The sequence below is a fragment of the Camelus ferus genome, chromosome X (assembly GCF_009834535.1).
Source record: "Camelus ferus isolate YT-003-E chromosome X, BCGSAC_Cfer_1.0, whole genome shotgun sequence".
Lineage (NCBI taxonomy): Eukaryota > Metazoa > Chordata > Mammalia > Artiodactyla > Camelidae > Camelus > Camelus ferus.
This window is the reverse complement of record NC_045732.1, coordinates 77,605,665-77,622,828: the sequence shown is the minus strand read 5'-3', so window position 1 is coordinate 77,622,828 and position 17,164 is coordinate 77,605,665. Positions and strand designations below refer to the sequence as shown.

Genomic DNA, 17,164 nt, shown 5'->3' with positions numbered 1-17,164 from the left:
CCTGGGAAGCCTCGCAGAACGAGCTCCTCTTGGCTCGGGGACTCCACTGGGCTCACGGTGTCTCATAGCCTGTGCAGTCCTGTCAGTCTTGACACCAGAAGCCATGGCTCTGTCTTCCCCACCACAGAGCCCAGCCACCTCACGCCTCATGGGGGTGCCCAGGGATAGGACGACGCTGGCCGGCTGGGGTGGAGGGTCCATGGGGAGTGTCCCAGAAGGGAAGGGGCCGGTGCAAGTCCGTCTCGGGGGTTTCTTCCCACCCACCCGCCACTGTCCCCACGCTCACTTGTGTGGCACTCCGGAAGGCAAAGGCCACACCAGCAGTGTCTGGCGCTGATCCCAAAGTACTGGGCTTCAGTCCGAGCACCCCGATCCTCAGCCTCCTGGTGACAGGCCTGCTTAGGGAGAGGCGTGCCTGCCGGTCCTCACTTGGGGACTGGCCGAGGGCCCGTCCAGTGGACCCGGGGCCAGAGGATGCCCCCATAGGAACCTGGGAACCTTCCACATACCAAGGCTTGTCCTTAGCTAGGCCTGAGGGAGACAGAGTGCAGGGAAGGCAGGGGAAGGCCAGACCTGAAGGGATATGCCGTAGAGAATGACAGGCATCTGCAAGCGGGGGCAGGCAGACAGAAGCCCAGCTGGGCACAAAGCCAGGACCCCTCTAAGCCTGACGGAGGGTGGAGGGGATGCAGAGCAGCTACAGCACGCACCTACCTGCCGTCCAGGGAGGCCAGTCTTATTCCTGAGCATCGCAAAGAGGAATTGTTTGGCCTTGAGAGGGCCAACACGCAGCAGGAGCTCTGCCCACCAAGCAGCCATCGCCTGGAGGGAGGCTGCCACTGTGAGAGAGACCAGCACATTGCAGTGGGAGCCGTGGTACCTAGCCCTCTCCATGCCGCTCTGTCCCAGAGCTGCAGGGATGAGGCAGGGAGGCTCAGCTATGCGCCAGGCTACAATCCATCCTTCTGGAAGACAGAACGACTGACTCCGAGGTCCAAGTTTTCCCTGAGCCACACTGGGATCCCAGGGCCCTCAGGTATTCTGGCCCCTGGAAGGCCCCCCTCCACATAATTCTACCCTAGTTGGGGGAAGTAGGGGACAGATTGCCTAGCCAGGCAGTCACAGAGCCACAAAAACCAGATCTGGGCACTGGAAAATAGGCCTGGAGAACTTGGTGGGCAGAGAGGTCCCAGGATGCCCACTCTTACCTGCCTAGTTACTGTCTGGCCTTCCAGCCGCATTACTTGAGCGAAGGAGTCAGGTGGTGAGGAGATGCTTTGTTAGAGAAGACTTGCCTACCATGTGGGGGCACAGGTCAGAGGGGCCTCAGGGTTCAAGTGTTTCGGGCTGTTCCCTTTCCTGCTGCACCTGGGCCCCACGCCCTGCCCTGTCCCTCCCCTTCAGGGCCCCTCTCAAGTTGGGGAGAGGTGGCCTGAGGAGGAAAGATGGCACTGCATTCCCCCTTCTCCCTTCCCACCTGTCCCAGCCCATCCTGCCAGCTCACCCAGCACTTTCCATTTTGGGCAGAGGGCGATCAGCAGAGGCCATCGCGGGGCTCCACCGGACTCTGCGGCCCCGGAGTCGCGAGTGGGGGCGGAGCCGCGCGCCAGCCAAGTCCCGCCCCCGCCGCGGGCCCTGCCCCCGGGTCTTGAGGAACCTGGGGGGAGGGGTGGGTGGGGCGAGGCTGGGTCAGCTGAGGGACAGTCACGGGACCGGGATCTGCTCCCTCAGGCTTCCTGGAGGAGAGGGAAGGATAAGCGACGGTCTCCGAGTGTGGCAGGCCAGTGGTACTGGGCCCCTGGCGGGGCAGGGGGGACGGACGGGGAGGGTGTTGTCCTGGAGGGTCCCTGGGACGGTGGGATGAGTCCTGGGGCCAATCTCTGTCCGGAGGGCAGACCCACACAGGGATGGTGGGAATCCTGAGGGCTGACTCCCGAGGGCTGGGGGCCTAGGGGACACGAGTCAGGCAGCCCTGGGGTCCACTCGAGCCTGGGGTGACCTGGGGCACCAAGGAATCCATTGAGGGATCTGGGCCCGGGTCAGATGGGGAGGTTTGTGGGGAAGGTGCGCCACCACGTCTGAATTTCCCCAGGAAATGGAGAAGGAGAGAGAGACTCTGCAGGCCTGGAAGGAGCGTGTGGGGCAAGAGCTGGACCGGGTGGTGGCTTTCTGGTTGGAGCACTCCCATGACCAGGAGCACGGGTGCGCCTCGCCCTCCTGGTGCCCACGGCGGGGGTCCTTGCCCCTCCTGAATCCCCACCTCGCTCTCAGCTGAATCCGACTTGCATTTCCCACAGGGGCTTCTTCACATGCCTTGGCCGTGATGGCCAGGTGTATGATGACCTCAAGTATGTCTGGCTGCAGGGGAGGCAGGTAGGAGACATGCTCAGGCTTGCAGCTCTCCCAGGGGCAGAAGCCAAGTCCCGGTCGGCTCCACACTCTTCCCCCCACAACAGGGGCACAGAGGACTCCCCCTCACCCCAGCCCTGAGGGTTGTGCTGCTCACCACTTAAGCTGTGGTCCCTCCACTCCCCTACAGGTGTGGATGTATTGTCACCTGTACCGCAGGCTTGAGCGCTTCCGCCGCCCTGAGCTTCTGGATGCAGCTAGAGCGGGTGACCCCTCCCTGTCCCCATCTCCCCAGAGGCCCCTCCATGTTACTTAGCGCACGCGTGCCTAGTTCCTAGAGGGGTCTAGAAGCAGGGAAGGGTGGGGTATGCTCACAGGTAGGGAGGAAGGGGAGGTGGGGGGTGTCCTCACCCAAGTTCTAGCCTGCCAGCTTCCCAACCACCAGGTGGCGAATTTTTGCTGCATTCTGCCCGAGTGGCACCTCCTGCAAAGAAGTGTGCCTTTGTGCTGACAAGGGATGGCCGCCCGGTCAAGGTGCAGCGGACCATCTTCAGCGAGTGTTTCTACACCATGGCCATGAACGAGCTGTGGAGAGTGACAGGGGAAGCACGTTACCAGGTGCGTAGGAGGACGGCTGCCCTGAGAGTCTCCATGCCCTCGCCTGTGCTGGGCAGTGCTGTCCCCTAGGTCCTGTCTGCAGGCTGGGTCTGTCGTCCACCACAGTCCTTCCTCTCAGCCTGCACAGCCTAGGGTCATCCCTGGCCCTTGTTGTGCTGTATTGTCACTGTTTGTCTACGGGTGATTCCCCAAGGCCCACACCCACCCACAGGGGTCCTGGGCACAGAGATGCTACTAAACCAAACTTGGGTCTGATTGCCCACTCGCAGTAAAGCCCATCTACTAATACCGGGTTGTGGTGAAGGGAAGTACAGCGTTTATTGCAGGTGCCAAGCAAGGAAAACGGGCAGCTCATGCTCAAAAGACCTGAACTCCTGGATGTCCTTCAGGGAAGAGTTTTAAAAAACAGTGTTAGGAAGAGAGTCACTGTGTCTGTGATCGGCTCATGCACAATTCTCTGATTGGTTGGTAATAAGGTAACAGGGTGATGTTTCAGAATCTCAATCATCAACCTTCTGGCTCTAACCAGTCTGAGGTCAAGGAGCTGGTGGTCAGCACGCAGTTATCTTCTTCCACCTGGTGGGGGTTTCAGTACATGCAAAACAACTCAAGGATATGGCTCAGAATATTGCCTCTAGCCCTTGGGGAGGAACTAAATTAAAGGTCCTTGACTTTCTTTAATGGCTAAATTATGATTCTTTTGTCTTGCTTGACTGTTTTCCTTTGTGTCTAGATCTTCTCACTTCTCTGATTAAATGTGCTTTTTGGAACTTGGGAGAGGCCTAGAAGGCTAAAGCCTTTCTACAAACAAGACACAGGAGACAAGTGGTCTATTCCCAGAAAGGCCCTGCAGGGCCCTGCTCAGTTTCTGAGGGACTAATGTGTGCTTGGCCCTGGATGGGAGGGGGCTGCTCCCTCCTCCCTGGGCCCCCTTTTGCTTTCAAACCTGACCTCGAGGCCTGGGAGTGGTCTGCATCCCCAGACTGGAAGCCCCTGAGGCAGGGTAGGGCAGGCCCAACCTGCCCCAAGGATCTAACCCAGGCCCAGGCCCAGAGTTGGCCTTGGTGAAGGTGTCCTATGAATGGGTGGGGAGAGATGGCTCACCCACCCCAGGGTCAAGCCCTGGGGGCCCAGCAGGTCAGGACCTGGGGGCCCAGGCTGGGTGGGATGCAGCCTCAGTCTGGACCTCCCCTCCCCAACCCCCAGAGTGAAGCAGTGGAGATGATGGATCAGATCATACACTGGGTGCGTGAGGACCCTTCTGGGTTGGGCCGGCCCCAGCTCCCTGGGGCCCCGGCCACGGAGTCCATGGCGGTGCCCATGATGCTGCTCAACCTGGTGGACCAGCTCGGGGAGGAGGACGAGGAGCTGGCGGGCAAATATGCAGAGCTGGGGGACTGGTGCGCTCAGAGGGTCCTGCAGCACGTCCAGGTGGGGGCTGGAGGCTGATACAAGCTGCCTGACAGGGCCTGGGGAGCTGGGGGCAGGGCGACCCCTCCTCTGCCCACATCCACCCTGCACTGGGCCCCGATGGGCCCCTTTACAGACAGGGAAACTTGGGGAGGCTCCGCCGGGGTGAGGTGTGGCCAAGGACCCTCAAGAAGGTGGAGGAGGGCCCCGGGGGAGCCGGGTGCGGTGAGGGCAGGAGGGTGGGTGCCAGGGCCCCACGAAGCAAGAAATGCGGCCAGACCCAAGTTTGTCCCAGGCCTCTGTGGTTCAGCCCAGTCTGCCCAATCTCTGTCCATGTTCAATGTTTTGCCCTTTTCACATCAGGGGGCCGAGGCTCAAAGCAAGGATTAGAACTGGCCCAGACCCTTGGGAGTGAATTGGCTCCACCTCAAATGCCCCTCTGAGCCAGGCCCCACAAGCCTGAAGATCCGGGAGGGAGGGGGTGGGGGAGGGGAAGAGGCATCTTTCTGGTGGGATGATGGAACTAGGTGGGGCAAGGGAGGGTAGGTGCTGAAGGCAGAACTACTTTCTACTGCTTCCTTGGCAGAGGGATGGACAGGCTGTGCTGGAGCATGTGTCTGAGGATGGGGAGGAACTTTCTGGCTGCTTGGGGAGACACCAGAACCCAGGTGAGGGGCAGGGTGGGCTGGGAGGCCACCCAGGAAGAAGGGAGCACTCCGCCTTGGGTTCTGGGCTTCAGATGTAGGCAGTGCCTGGGGACTGCTTTCCTCCCTCCATCTGCTGCCCACAGAGGGGCAGGCAGAGAAGGGGGGACAGTCCTCTCATGCTGGAGTGTTAGCAGCAGGAGAGCGACTCTGGGACAGACTTGGGAGGGCAAGCTCTCTGCAGGAGAGTGGCAGTCAGACTGGGGAGCTCAGAGCAGCCCCCACTGCTAGGCAGATAGGAAGGGAGCCAGCGGTCAGAACGAGGGCTCAAGCGCCCCCACCTGGGGGAGGACCACCGCCGGCCTCACTCCAAGTCCTCACCAGGCCACGCCCTGGAAGCCGGCTGGTTCCTGCTCCGCCATACCCACCGAAGAGGGGACCCCGCGCTCCGAGCCCACATTATCGACAAGTTCCTATTGTTGCCTTTCCGCTCTGGATGGGACCCTGAGCATGGAGGCCTCTTCTCCTTCCAGGATGCTGACGGCCTCTGCCCCACCCAGGTGGGAATGGTGCTAAGGCTCTCTGGCCTGGGAGGTGGGTGCTGTCATCACTCATTTCACAGAGGGGGAACCAGGGCTCAGAGTAGTGAACTTGCCCAGTATGACCCCAGGGGCAAGTCTTGGCTTCTGTGCTAGTGGTCCTCGACCTCGTGCACACAGGGAGGCCGCGAGGGAGCACAGCCAACAACGCTGATGTGGAGACGTGCGTCCCTTGACCTTTGAAAGGCTCTCCAAGTGATCGTAAGGCCCCAGCAGTGGGAGCAGACTTGCTCCCTGTGTCTTTTGTCTCTGATTGCGCCTTGGTCCTGCTGAGCTCTGCAGAGGGTGGCTGATGCTGCCACTGACAGGGGCTGAGTGACCAAGGGGCCTTAGACAGACTGATGAGACAGACAGGGTTCTGATTCCAGGGCTAAAGTGGAGCCCACCCCATCCTGGCCCTTGGAAGGGGCTACTTGGGCTGTATCTGGGTCAGGAGGCTGGTCCCACTCTGAAGGGCGCTTACAACTCCCAGAGATGTGCAGCCTGTTCTTCAGCTCCATGTGCTTGGGCTGGATGGAGTCTGAGCCGGGACCTGAATGCAGGAGGTGCCTTTCCTTCCAAGAGGGGTGGTGGAGGGCGGGACCCTGGGCTCTCAGCTGCCCACCTCTGCTCTGCCTGCAGCTAGAGTGGGCCATGAAGCTCTGGTGGCCACACAGTGAGGCCATGATTGCCTTCCTCATGGGCTACAGTGACGGCGGGGACCCCACCTTGCTGCACGTGTTCTACCAGGTAGCCGAGTACACCTTCCGCCAGGTATGTGCTGCTTCCCGGCCCACGGCCCTCTGTGGGCTCAGTGGGGGTGGGAGGAGATAGCAGACGGCCACTCCTCCCCAAGCAGGCTGGGGCCAGACTTTCTCCGACGTGGTCCCTCAGCAGGTCTAAGAGTTCCTGAAGGCCCCAGCCCTGCTGCCCTCTGTTCAGTCAACAGAGTGGCCCCTGCCCCACTGGACTCATATTTTGGTGGCAGTGGTGGTGGTGGTAGGACTGACCATAAAGAGGTAAACAAGGAAACACATACATGGTGATGAGAACTCTGGAAAATAAAGCAAGGTCAGGGGACTGGGGGGCCAGCGGGAGGGGGAAAAGGTGGAAGGGGTGCTCTGCACAGAGGAGTCACCTGTCGGACCTTGGCATTCCTTGGTCCTAGGACTTTGGGAGGGAAGGCTGGAGGGCACCAGGTGAAGGCAGGGAGACGGGACTGTGGCTGTCATCCTGGCCAGTGAGTGGGGGGCCTGGCCTGGGGTGGGCATGGCAGTGGGCACAGGGCTCAGAGCCTGGTCAAGCAGGAGAGGTCTGGGCTGGCCACAATTGTTTGGGCATCGTAAGAATATAGTTGATACTGCAAGCCATGAGGCAAGGTGAGCTTTGAGGGTTCAGAAGGAAAAGAGAGGAAGGAATAGGAGGGCCCAGCAAAGGAGACAAGACCCAGCTGTGAGGTAGGGAGGAAGCTAGGCCCCCCCTCTCCACCCCAGGGGACCGAAGTGCTAAGAGCAGAGTGATGAGCTGTACCAGCTGCTCCCGAGGGGCACCTCGGGTGCTGAGCCTGATGGTGAATGAATGAAGATCCCTGATGTGTTTCTCAAGCCACAACTCACTCCATTAGTAAATCGCAGACAGGAGGGATTATAACAGGTGGTCTCATTCTGGGGTCCATGAGTTTTGAAACCTGGGAGAAAATTACATCGTTATTTGCACTAACCTCTAACTGAAATTCAGCTTTTGCTTCTGCTATGAATGAAAGCAGGAAACCACAGCCGTGCTAGCAGAGGCTGACTTTGTCACCAATAGAAATCCCAAGTGTGGAAAAAAAACAAAAAAAGAAATCCCAAATGTGTTCATGTTACGTTTGCACACACTCATCACTACTCCCAAACCTACGCATCATGAGGCCCACGGCGATACGTCTTAGTACTGAATGCATACATAAAGAACGTGTGTTCAAGGCCATCAGTTTTAACTGCATAAAGTGAAATTTAAGGAATACATTTTAAAGAAAGAGCGATGGCATTGAACAATTTCAGAAGCTTAAATCAACAGGTGAATCATTACGCACTAATCATAACAGAATACGAAAAGCAAAAATTCAGACATCCATGGAATGACTGGACAGGAAAACAGTGAAATCCTTTGTTATCTTCCTGTGTCAGATCAAGTAATTGAAAAATAAGGACACAAACCATGTCACTAGAAAGATAGAATGAAGAGATAAGGAACTAGTTTTACCCCCTCTGAAGCAGAATACACCAACTCACAGGTCCCAATTTAAAAAGACATTTTGATAATGGACTTCAATGTCATTGATTTCTTCTATGATCCTTCTGAGAAGGGGTTCCACTGAAGTCTCTATCAGGGGAGGAAAGAGAAGGGCCTAGGCCAGGGCTCTGAACTTCTGGAAGGAGCTGACAAGCCTCCAGGGGACAGGTGCCTGATGGGATGTGGGCTGGAGAGAAGAAAGGCATTTAGAATGAGTCTGCAGAGCTGCTGGGCAAGGGTAGGCTTCAGGTGGCTCCGAGGGAGCCAGATGTGTGTTTGTGACGAGCTCATCTACTGAAGCAGGGAACAGGAGCTCTAAGGGAGCAACTTGCTACAAAGGTCCATGACAGGTCAGCACTTCCACCAGGGTTCTCTTTCTTTCTTTAAATGAATTTTATTGAAGTACAATTTATATACACTAAAATGTATCCATTGTAAGTGTTCAGTTCACTGAGGTATAACGATGCATATAACTGTAACCACCAGCACAATCAAGATAGGGAACTTTTCTATCATCTCCAAGCAGGTTCTTTTTACTCTATCTTGCAATGTTTCATTTCACAGCCTGTGGCCCCTTTCCCAAGTGGATAATCTAGGTGCAGACTCCCACCCCACTGCTGAAAAAGGAAAAGGGAAAGCCCCTCGCTTCCATCTTTGTCCAGGACGCGGGATCTCGTTTAAGAGCACTGATTCTGGAGCCATGTTACCTGGGGTCTGCCAGGGCTCTGATCCCGGGGTAGCGACTTAGTGGGGACGGTGAACGCCCCTTCCCCAGGCCTGTGGCATCTGGGCGGCTCCTGCAGGCGCTACCTGTCACTGCCTCCTTGTGATTGCAGTTTCGCGATCCTGAGTATGGGGAATGGTTTGGCTACCTGAACCGAGAAGGGAAGGTCGCCCTCACTATCAAGGGGGGTCCTTTCAAAGGTGAGTGGGGGACAGGGCGGGGTCGCAGGGGATCGGCTGCCCCCAGCCCAGCCAACCTGCCTCTCCCCTCAGGCTGCTTCCATGTGCCGCGGTGTCTCGCCATGTGCGAGGAGATGCTGAGCGCCCTGCTGAGCCGCCCTGCTCTGGCCCCGGCCCGCCCGGTCCCTGACCCCGCCCGCCGAGGCGCAGAATAAAGCTGAGCCTGCTCCACTGCCCGTGTGCGAGTGTCTGTGGGGTCGCGGAAGGGGAGCAACCGCTCCGCTGGCTAGACGGCACCTGCTCGCCGGGACAGTGGCAGGTCCCGCGCGCTGGACCCTCCCACCCTGCAAATAGGCCCGCCCCGCGCCGAGGCCTGCCCGGCCATTGGCCCGCCCTGCCCCGGCCCGCCCCGCCGAGAGGCCCCACCCCTCCCTTGGCCCGGCCTGCACATTGGCCGAGCGGCCGGGAAGGCGGGTCCGGCGGCGCGCACTTCCGGCCGGTGGCCGGGCCCGGCACGCACCGCCCCTTCCGCCACCGCCCCCGCGATCCCGGACCCAGCTCCAGCCCCAGCCGTGGCCTGGCAGCCCCGGCGTCGCTTCGCAGCGCGGCGGCAGCTGACTCCGCGTTCACGACCCGCTGGGAGCCGCGAGCCCTGCCGCCGTTATGAACATCCGCAATGCGAGGGTGAGGAGCCGGGGCCGGAGCCTGTCCGCGCCGCGTGAGAGCGGAGCCCGGTGGCCGCGTGCACATGGGCCCGGCCGAGCCCCGGGCCAGTCGCCCTGCGCGCCTGCGACTGCCCCGCGCGGAAAAGAGAAGGCCACCCTCCCCGTGCGGCTGGACCTACCTGAAGAGGAGGCTGGGGGAGCTGGGGACGCAGGGCAGGGGCTGCGAACCCCTTCTTTGCGGGATGTCGGGGCTCAGTTGGCTTGTGTCCGGCAGCTTCCTGGCGCTCACGTTCGTTCCTGGAACAGTTTTTGCACAGCGGCTGTGGGTCAGGCCTGTGCAGAGACAGATAGTCACAGCACCCGCCCAGCCCTGCGGGGGGAGGGGTCAGTGATTAGACAGACAGTGAGCAGGGTTCTAGCACGACTGAGGCCTACTTAGTCACCACTGCCCCTAGCCTGACTGCATTCCACTGTCCTCCTCCCCCCGCAGCCAGAAGACCTGATGAACATGCAGCACTGCAACCTCTTGTGCTTGCCGGAGAACTACCAGATGAAATACTACTTCTACCATGGCCTTTCCTGGCCCCAGGTGGGCAGCTTTTGACTTTGGGGATGGGGGAAACAAAGCCAAGGCAATTCCAGCCTGGGTCGGCTTGGGAGGAGTAGGCCGACCAGGTCTGGAAGGAATAAGCCAGATCGTAAAGAGCCCAGAGGAGCGCATGGATGAAAGAGACCCTGAGTGTTTTCAGCTGGGGTGGTGCGGGGGTGGAAACGAGGTGCCTGAAGAGGGGCGAAGAACAGGGCCAAGTCAGAGGCAGGATTCCACCTGCATCTGTCCTCTGCTGGGCACAGTGTGGTGTGGGGAAACCAAACCACTTGGCCCAGTGGTCAGGAGCTGTCACTGAACTCACCACTCGATGGGTTCTATCTGTCATGCACACGGTGAGAGGCAGGTGCCCGGGCCGGTTATCCCCTAAGGGCTCCTCCAGCTCGGGCCAGAAGCTGTTTTCTGACTTCTCTTTCCTCCGTGTCACCCAGCTCTCTTACATCGCTGAGGATGAGAACGGGAAGATTGTGGGGTACGTCCTGGCCAAAATGTGAGTCACCAAGGAGGGAGAGACAAGCCTGGTGCCTGAGCTGGGGCCAGCGGGTGGGAGTAGGGGTACTTTGGAGGAGGGGCATGTACCCCGCGTGTGTCTGATGGATGCTGCCTGGGTTGGGTTTTTCTTTTTAATTAGCTAGTAGACTGTTCTTTAGCTTTACAGAAAAACTGAGCAGCAAGTAGAGTTCCCATACAACCCTTCCAGTCTTTTCCCTAGTGTCCTCTCGTTAACATCTTGTGATACACTTGTTACAAATGATGGACCAATATTGCTCCGTTATTATCAGAGTCCACAGTTGACATTAATTAAGTTTCACTCTTTGAGTTCTACCTTCTAGAGACAAATGTGGAACAACGTGTACCCACTACTGTGGTATCACACAGAGCAGTTTCACTGCCCTGAAAATCATCCGTTCATCCCTCCCTCCTCTCCAACCCCTGGTAAACATGGATCTCTTTACCGTCTCCATAGTTTTACCTTTTCCAGAATCATACAATGTGTGGCTATTTCAGACTGGCTTTCACTTAGTCATATGCATTGAAGTTTCCTCCATGTCTGTTCAGGGCTCTGTAGCTCATTGCTTTTTAGCACTGAACAGTATTCCACTGACACTGCGCTTGTCTTTTGGCTGCTGCCTGGGGTTTGGGGGGGGATAGTGTCCCAGCTCTCCCCCACTCTGGGTCTAGGGGCACTTTGGGGTTCCTTCCTAGCCTCTCTCCTGTCTTCTCGCTCTAGGGAAGAGGACCCCGATGACGTGCCCCACGGACATATCACTTCCCTGGTGCGTAGGGCCCCCCGTGCTTGGGGTGGGGGCATGGAGCCGAAGTTAGTTGGTGCGGCCCCTTGAGGTCCCACCTTTCTCCCACCAGGCTGTGAAGCGTTCCCACCGGCGCCTCGGCCTGGCTCAGAAGCTGATGGACCAGGCCTCCCGAGCCATGATAGAGAACTTCAATGCCAAATACGTCTCCCTGCATGTCAGGAAGAGGTGGAAGCCAGGGCTGAGGGCAAGGGAGGTGGCGGGGCGGGAGACACTGTCTTGATGTGGGTCCTGGGGTGCTTTGACTTTCAGAGAAGAGTGGGAAGTGGGATTAGTGCAAGTCTGTGCAGCTCAGCAGTGCCTTATTCCCCTGCAGTAACCGGGCCGCCCTGCACCTCTATTCCAACACCCTCAACTTTCAGTAAGTAGATCTAGCTTTTTCTAATGGAGTGGTATGGTCCCAGGTCTGACTTATCCAGTGGCTGAGATGACCTGAGCTGCCTTCCAGGCAGGGGGGCGAGGGGGGCGGTGGGCAGCCAGAGGAAAGACTTGGATTTGGCCAAGATGGGAGCAGGCCATGGACTCCACACGCTGCCAGGATGCCTCCCCCACTCTCAGTGGCAGCAGCACTTGCCTGCTGCAGTTGTGATTCAGGAGGACATCTGGTGCTTTTTGTCGGGTGGAAGAAAAGTTGCTTGATGCTGGTGGGGCCAGGTGAAGGGGGCAGCATGGTGAAGAGCGAGCACACAGGCTTTTCAGCGAAAGTTTGGGAGTAGAGATGAGGGCCCAGGACATGGGCAGAAACCGAGGACTGCAAGTGACCAGGCACCTAGAATCATCTGAGCAGGACCAGAAAAAAGAAAGATGTGGTTCTATAGAAACCTAAGCACATCCAGGCAGGAAGGGCTGCTGGCAAGAGCCCCAGAGGGGTCTAGAGCCCAGGGTGTCCTAGTGGATAAGTGCAGGCCTCCCCAGGGATGTGGGAGTCACTGTGTGCCCCACACAGGACAGAGAGCCTGGCAGGGAACTGAGATGCCCAGGACGTGGTGGCAAGAGCCACTGGAAAGTGAGGCTGGGTGGGCTGTCTATGGAGGGCCCACTGAGACAGCACTCAGCTTCAGTTCGGTGGGGGATGAGGAAGGACTGCAGGAAGGCAAGTGGCCTCCAGACTGGGCATTTGAGGAAGGATCTTTGACCCGGATGTAGATGCCTCTGGTGGTCAATTCCTTGGTCTTAGGGCAGGCAGGCCTCTCTAGGCTGACCAGTCCAGCTCCCCTTCCAGTGGCAGGGTGCCCAAGCCTGCACACACCCCTCTCAGCGCAGGCTTGGCCCCTGAGCTGCTGGTGCTGGGGGCCACGCTGCCCGGTAATGATGGCCAAGAACAGGGGCCCCAGACCACTCTCCCATCTAGGCATGGGAGTCAGCCCTGCACGCTCGGTCAGTGATAGGGAGCAGAGCAGGGAGGGAAGGACTGCTGAATTCAGGGCTTCAGCTCACAGGAAACCACAGAAACAGATCCTTGGTAGCCAGGTTAGGGATACTGGATGGTGGCAGGATGGGGCAGTATGGGGAGAGCTGAATGCTACTTACTGTTGGAGAAAGCACAGGGAAGGCTACATTGGAAATGTCTCCCAAAGGGCCCTTCGAGGGGTGGTGGTGGAGGGGATGACACCCTGCCCCATTAGCATATGATGCCAGACGGTGGAGGGGAATTTGCCCTCTGATTTGGGTTGCCCTCCTCTTCACTCCCTGCCCCCAGGATCAGTGAGGTGGAGCCCAAATACTACGCAGACGGGGAGGATGCATACGCGATGAAGCGGGATCTCACCCAGATGGCTGATGAGGTAAGAGCCCCATGGGGCCAGGGCCGCAGTCCTCGCAGACAAAGAAAAACAAGTCAAGCAGGGGCGGCCCTGAGACAGTTGGAGGCCCACGATGGCTGGAGGAGAGATGGACGAGGTGCCAGCCCTGGCGGCTGTGTGACCAGGAGTCACGGCCCTCTCCCCTCAGCTTCCTTAGCTGCCTGGTGGGGAGCTGGACCTTAGTAGGGCTATAAAGGCAGCCGTAGGCCCAAGGTTCCTTTGTCTGAGGCGTGATGTGAGAGGTGGGAGGAGGCCCCTGGATGTGCTGAGAGGCAGGACCCGAGGACGGCCAGGGCCTGCTCCAAGGCTCAGGGCTCAGATAAAGCCAGGCTGAAGAGAAAGTCAAGGTTCTGCCCAAGGCTCCTCAGGGGCCCCAGCCCGTGAGGGAGTCTTGGGCACCTGCCCTTTCCAGGAGAGGCCGCACCAAGACTCAGACTAGGTCTCCTGACTCAGTCCTGGGTTTCCTGACCCGGGCCTTGCCACCTCTCCTCTTGCCCCTGGCCCCAGCCAGCAACAAGGCAAAGGCGGTGGGAGAGGCCTTCGTGGTCTAGAAATTTAGGCCCTGTCTCCTTCCTCCCGCCTCCCCCTGGGTTCCTGGCTGCAGCTGAGGCGGCACCTGGAGCTGAAAGAGAAGGGCAGGCACGTGGTGCTGGGCTCCATCGAGAACAAGGTGGAGAGCAGGGGCAATTCACTTCCAAGCTCCGGAGAGGCCTGTCGTGAGGAAAAGGGCCTGGCTGCTGAGGATAGCGGCGGTGACAGCAAGGACCTCAGCGAGGTCAGCGAGACCACAGAGAGCACCGATGTCAAGGACAGCTCAGAGGCCTCTGACTCAGCCTCCTAGAGCCTGCCTGTGCTCTTCTCCCTGCCCTGGCCTGCCCATTCCGTCCTCCACCTGGAAGGCTTTCACAATAAACTTCACCCAGTGGCCTTGGGGAGTTTGTGTGTGCTAGTGTACACATTTTTGGGGGTATGTGTGTGTGTCTGGCCCTTCTGCGTCCCTCTGGGTGTAGACCTCATAGCCTTTTGGCACAATGTGTCCTGCCAAGCCCACCTAGAAGGGAAGAGCTTTGTCAAGTGTGATGGCTTCTAGCCGTCTTCGGGTCCCCAGGGAAGGAGACCCTGGCACTCTGGGGCCTTCAGAGTCCTGCTCTGCTGCCGCCTTGCTAGGTTCCAGATGCGTCAGTCCAGCTGCCCATTGGGCTTACCTCCCAATGTCCTGTCTCAGGAATGGCCCAACCAGCTACCCAGCTGCTCAAGCCCTGGCAACTGTCCCTGATTCTTCCCTTCCCTGCCAACCAAAAGGTCAGCGAACCCTGTGTGTTAGACCACCATAACACCCCTTGAATCTACTCCCTAAACGAAGCCTTTGTTTGAAAATAATTAGTGGACTTTATTTCTGGTAGTTTTAGATTTACAGAACTGAGCGGATAGAGTTCTTATGGACCGCTCTCCTCATGTTCCCCCGTTATTAACATTTTGCATTAAGTGCTACATTTGTTAAAATTGAGCCAATATTTATACGTTAACTACAGTCCAGAGTTTACATTTCCCAGTTGTGCACTCTGGGTTTTGACAAATGCATGATGTAATTTCATGTAGAATATAGGTCCTCTGTTTTTCATAGCTTCCACTGTAACTCGAAAATTTGCTCCTGTGCCTTTCTTCCCTGCCATTCCCTCTAGCTGCAGTGCCATTGTTTGCAGCTCCTCATCCCTGGGCGGGCTCTGCCTGGGCCGCCCACCTCCCAGCGGAGTTGAGCACCCCTTAGCTGTCACTGTACCTTATGCCCCTGCTCCCCTGCTAGGCTGAATAATTCGCCACCGGGGTGAGCTCGGCTTTCTCGCTGGCTGGCGTATGGCACGTGACTAACAGGCAGCCGGGGAAGTCGAGACTAGTAGCCTGGTCCGGGAACCGAAAGATGCGCCTGCGCACGGCTGCTCGCTCGCTGGCTGCGGGTGGGGGAGGAAGGCTGTATCCTGATTGGCTCAAGGCATAGCCTTGCCCCGCCGTCTGCGCGGGGAGTCAGTCTTCCAGTTCGCAAGCCGCGGCGGGCTTCGTTCCCAGGCTCTGATTGGTCCGGCGGCCGGGCTCCGCGCGGCGGAAGTGCATGCGCATTACCTCGGCCGCGCCCCGGCGCCGGTGGGAGGGAGAGGGCGGAGGCTCCCACGGCGCCCTGCGGCATCCACCTTCCGTCCTACCCAGTCAGGCCCGCCTTCTGCTCTCCTGGCCGTGCATCCTGGGCGGGCACGCTGACGCTCGGCCGCCCCCCGGCGGTTGGGCTTCCTGGGCGGAGGTGGGAGCTGCGGCGTGGGTGGAGGGCAGAGAAGGGAAGCCGCAGGCTCTTGGGGCCCAGCACTTCCTCCGCCTCTGCAGGACCCGCCTCTGGGAGGGGCTGCTTCAACGCCGAGGTGCCGAACCGAGGCTGGGAGGCTGAGGGTGGGAAAAGCTGGAACCCGTCCTCCAGCTGTGTGGCTGAGGGTGGGCTCCTGGGGCGTCTCCCCAGTGGATGAACCTATACACAGAGGTGCACAGCCTTGACCCCTGAAGCCCGCATTGTGAAACTTCTCCTGGAAAGCTGACTTGTGGGAAAATAGGAGGGGCCTCACAGTACCTTAATGTGGGACTCTAACTGCCCAATTCTTGCTTTCATCTGACAGGGACGGCTGTTAACAGTCTCCCCGTCGACCTCATCGCCCCCTGGTCCATCCTCCTCGTAGCAGACCCGACTACGTCAGCCCTGCGGTCAACCCTCAGGACTGAATGTTCACTCCACTCGTCGACAAGTTTAGCAAGGTCCCGCAGATCTGGTCCTCCCCTTCTGCGCGATAATGATAATGGGTTTTGGGATTCTTTGAAGGGGAACAACAGAGCTGAGGATGCAGCAAGCAGTAGGGCCTTAAATGCCAAACTAGCCTCCTAAAAGCCAGGGCTAGTTAGTTACTCAAGGCTTTACAGCGTGGTTGAGTGGGAGCATCGCGTGAGTATTTCTGGAGCCTTAAAGTAAAAGGACAGAGGAGAGCACTTGAAGGTAGGGGCCGATGCCAGTTCAACAGCAGTTTCCTGTGGGCTTGAGCCCTGTGCTTCGCACTGCTGGATGGGGGAGGGACTTTGGGGGACCAGTCAGGGCTCAGATGGAGGGTAGGGGGCAAAGGTTGTTGGGGTTAGTGGAGGTGGGGCATGCGTTCCTGCTGGGGTTGGGCCAGCTCCCAGGCCCTCTAGCCCCAGGCCCCCTGGACACATTGCATCTTAAAGAAGGGCCTTAGTACTCAGGGCGGGGGTGGGGAGGGCAGGGAGCTGAGGAGGTATGTTTTCCCTTTCTGGGCAAGAGAATTGCTCACAGTTGAAAGCCAGGAAGTACCTGCACAGACTCCCCTTCCTCCCAGAGCAGCAGGTCGGGGTCACGTGTGCCCACATTTGTACAGAGGCTGACTTTGACATCCATGCACACACATGTCTGGACCCCTTGTACTAGTGTCTACAGACCTGCTTTCCCCGGGCACAAGCCTGGAGCCTGCCTTCGCCCCTCACTTGCCATTTATGCCCCAGGGATTTCCTTCCCACCCAACTGAAGACAGTCATCTAGTCTGGCTTGTCACCTGCTGCCTGCATTCGGCCTCCCCAGGATACTGGAGAAACACTGTTGCCCTGTGACTTAGAGTTGGTAGAGAGAGGTGAAGGAAAACTCCAGCACCCCTGGATAAGGGAGGCCCCAAGGTGCCCCCAGGCTCAGGAAGGCCTTGCTCTGAGGGAGCAGGAAGAGGGCCACCCCTCCCCAGCCCCGCAGGCTAGGACAGGGCAGGTGCAAGCTGCAGGGGAAAGCAGAGTCTCTTCCGGCAGCCGGAAGTGGTAACCACCTATGGGGAAACGAGGCTTGTTCCTCCCGGGTTGAGCAGAAGGGGAACCTTAGCCCAACCCTGCTCTCTGCCCCCCACCCCCACCCCTCAAGGGAGCCTGGAGGGAACAAGGGCTGAGGTTCTGTTCTCTGGTACTGACCTTCCTTC

General features: G+C 58.6%; 2 protein-coding genes across 4 annotated transcripts; both read left to right on the top strand.

Moving 5' to 3' along the window:
• The first annotated feature begins 1,677 nt into the window (after positions 1-1,677).
• Positions 1,678-9,009, top strand: RENBP (renin binding protein). 2 transcript variants are annotated; one of them, XM_032475482.1, is made up of 11 exons: positions 1,678-1,787; positions 2,093-2,202; positions 2,298-2,373; positions 2,540-2,615; positions 2,795-2,967; positions 4,174-4,398; positions 4,964-5,045; positions 5,406-5,581; positions 6,242-6,373; positions 8,710-8,797; positions 8,870-9,008. In XM_032475482.1, the coding sequence occupies exons 2-11, from the start codon at positions 2,096-2,098 to the stop codon at positions 8,989-8,991; spliced, it is 1,257 nt and encodes a 418-aa protein (XP_032331373.1). In that variant the 5' UTR covers positions 1,678-1,787; positions 2,093-2,095; the 3' UTR covers positions 8,992-9,008. The 2 variants fall into 2 exon arrangements, with proteins under 2 accessions (XP_032331373.1, XP_032331374.1); XM_032475483.1 differs by having other exon boundaries at positions 1,737-1,780; positions 8,870-9,009.
• A 139-nt stretch (positions 9,010-9,148) lies between these two features.
• Positions 9,149-14,098, top strand: NAA10 (N-alpha-acetyltransferase 10, NatA catalytic subunit). 2 transcript variants are annotated; one of them, XM_032475484.1, is made up of 8 exons: positions 9,149-9,460; positions 9,932-10,030; positions 10,480-10,538; positions 11,280-11,325; positions 11,414-11,529; positions 11,678-11,722; positions 13,061-13,145; positions 13,768-14,098. In XM_032475484.1, exons 1-8 carry the CDS (start codon positions 9,440-9,442, stop codon positions 14,002-14,004), a joined length of 708 nt encoding a protein of 235 aa, XP_032331375.1. In that variant the 5' UTR covers positions 9,149-9,439; the 3' UTR covers positions 14,005-14,098. The 2 variants fall into 2 exon arrangements, with proteins under 2 accessions (XP_032331375.1, XP_032331376.1); XM_032475485.1 differs by having other exon boundaries at positions 10,480-10,520; positions 13,768-14,004.
• Positions 14,099-17,164: the final 3,066 nt, after the last annotated feature.

Bases quoted from the DNA above. Each gene is read 5' to 3' on its own strand.
- RENBP (XM_032475483.1), top strand. From the start codon at position 2,096: ATGGAGAAGGAGAGAGAGACTCTGCAGGCCTGGAAGGAGCGTGTGGGG. The intron at 2,968-4,173 runs GTGCGTAGGAGG...CCCAACCCCCAG, and splicing joins CAGGGGAAGCACGTTACCAG to AGTGAAGCAGTGGAGATGAT. The intron at 5,046-5,405 runs GTGAGGGGCAGG...AGTCCTCACCAG, and splicing joins GGGGAGACACCAGAACCCAG to GCCACGCCCTGGAAGCCGGC.
- NAA10 (XM_032475484.1), top strand. From the start codon at position 9,440: ATGAACATCCGCAATGCGAGG. The intron at 9,461-9,931 runs GTGAGGAGCCGG...CTCCCCCCGCAG, and splicing joins TGAACATCCGCAATGCGAGG to CCAGAAGACCTGATGAACAT. The intron at 10,031-10,479 runs GTGGGCAGCTTT...CGTGTCACCCAG, and splicing joins ATGGCCTTTCCTGGCCCCAG to CTCTCTTACATCGCTGAGGA.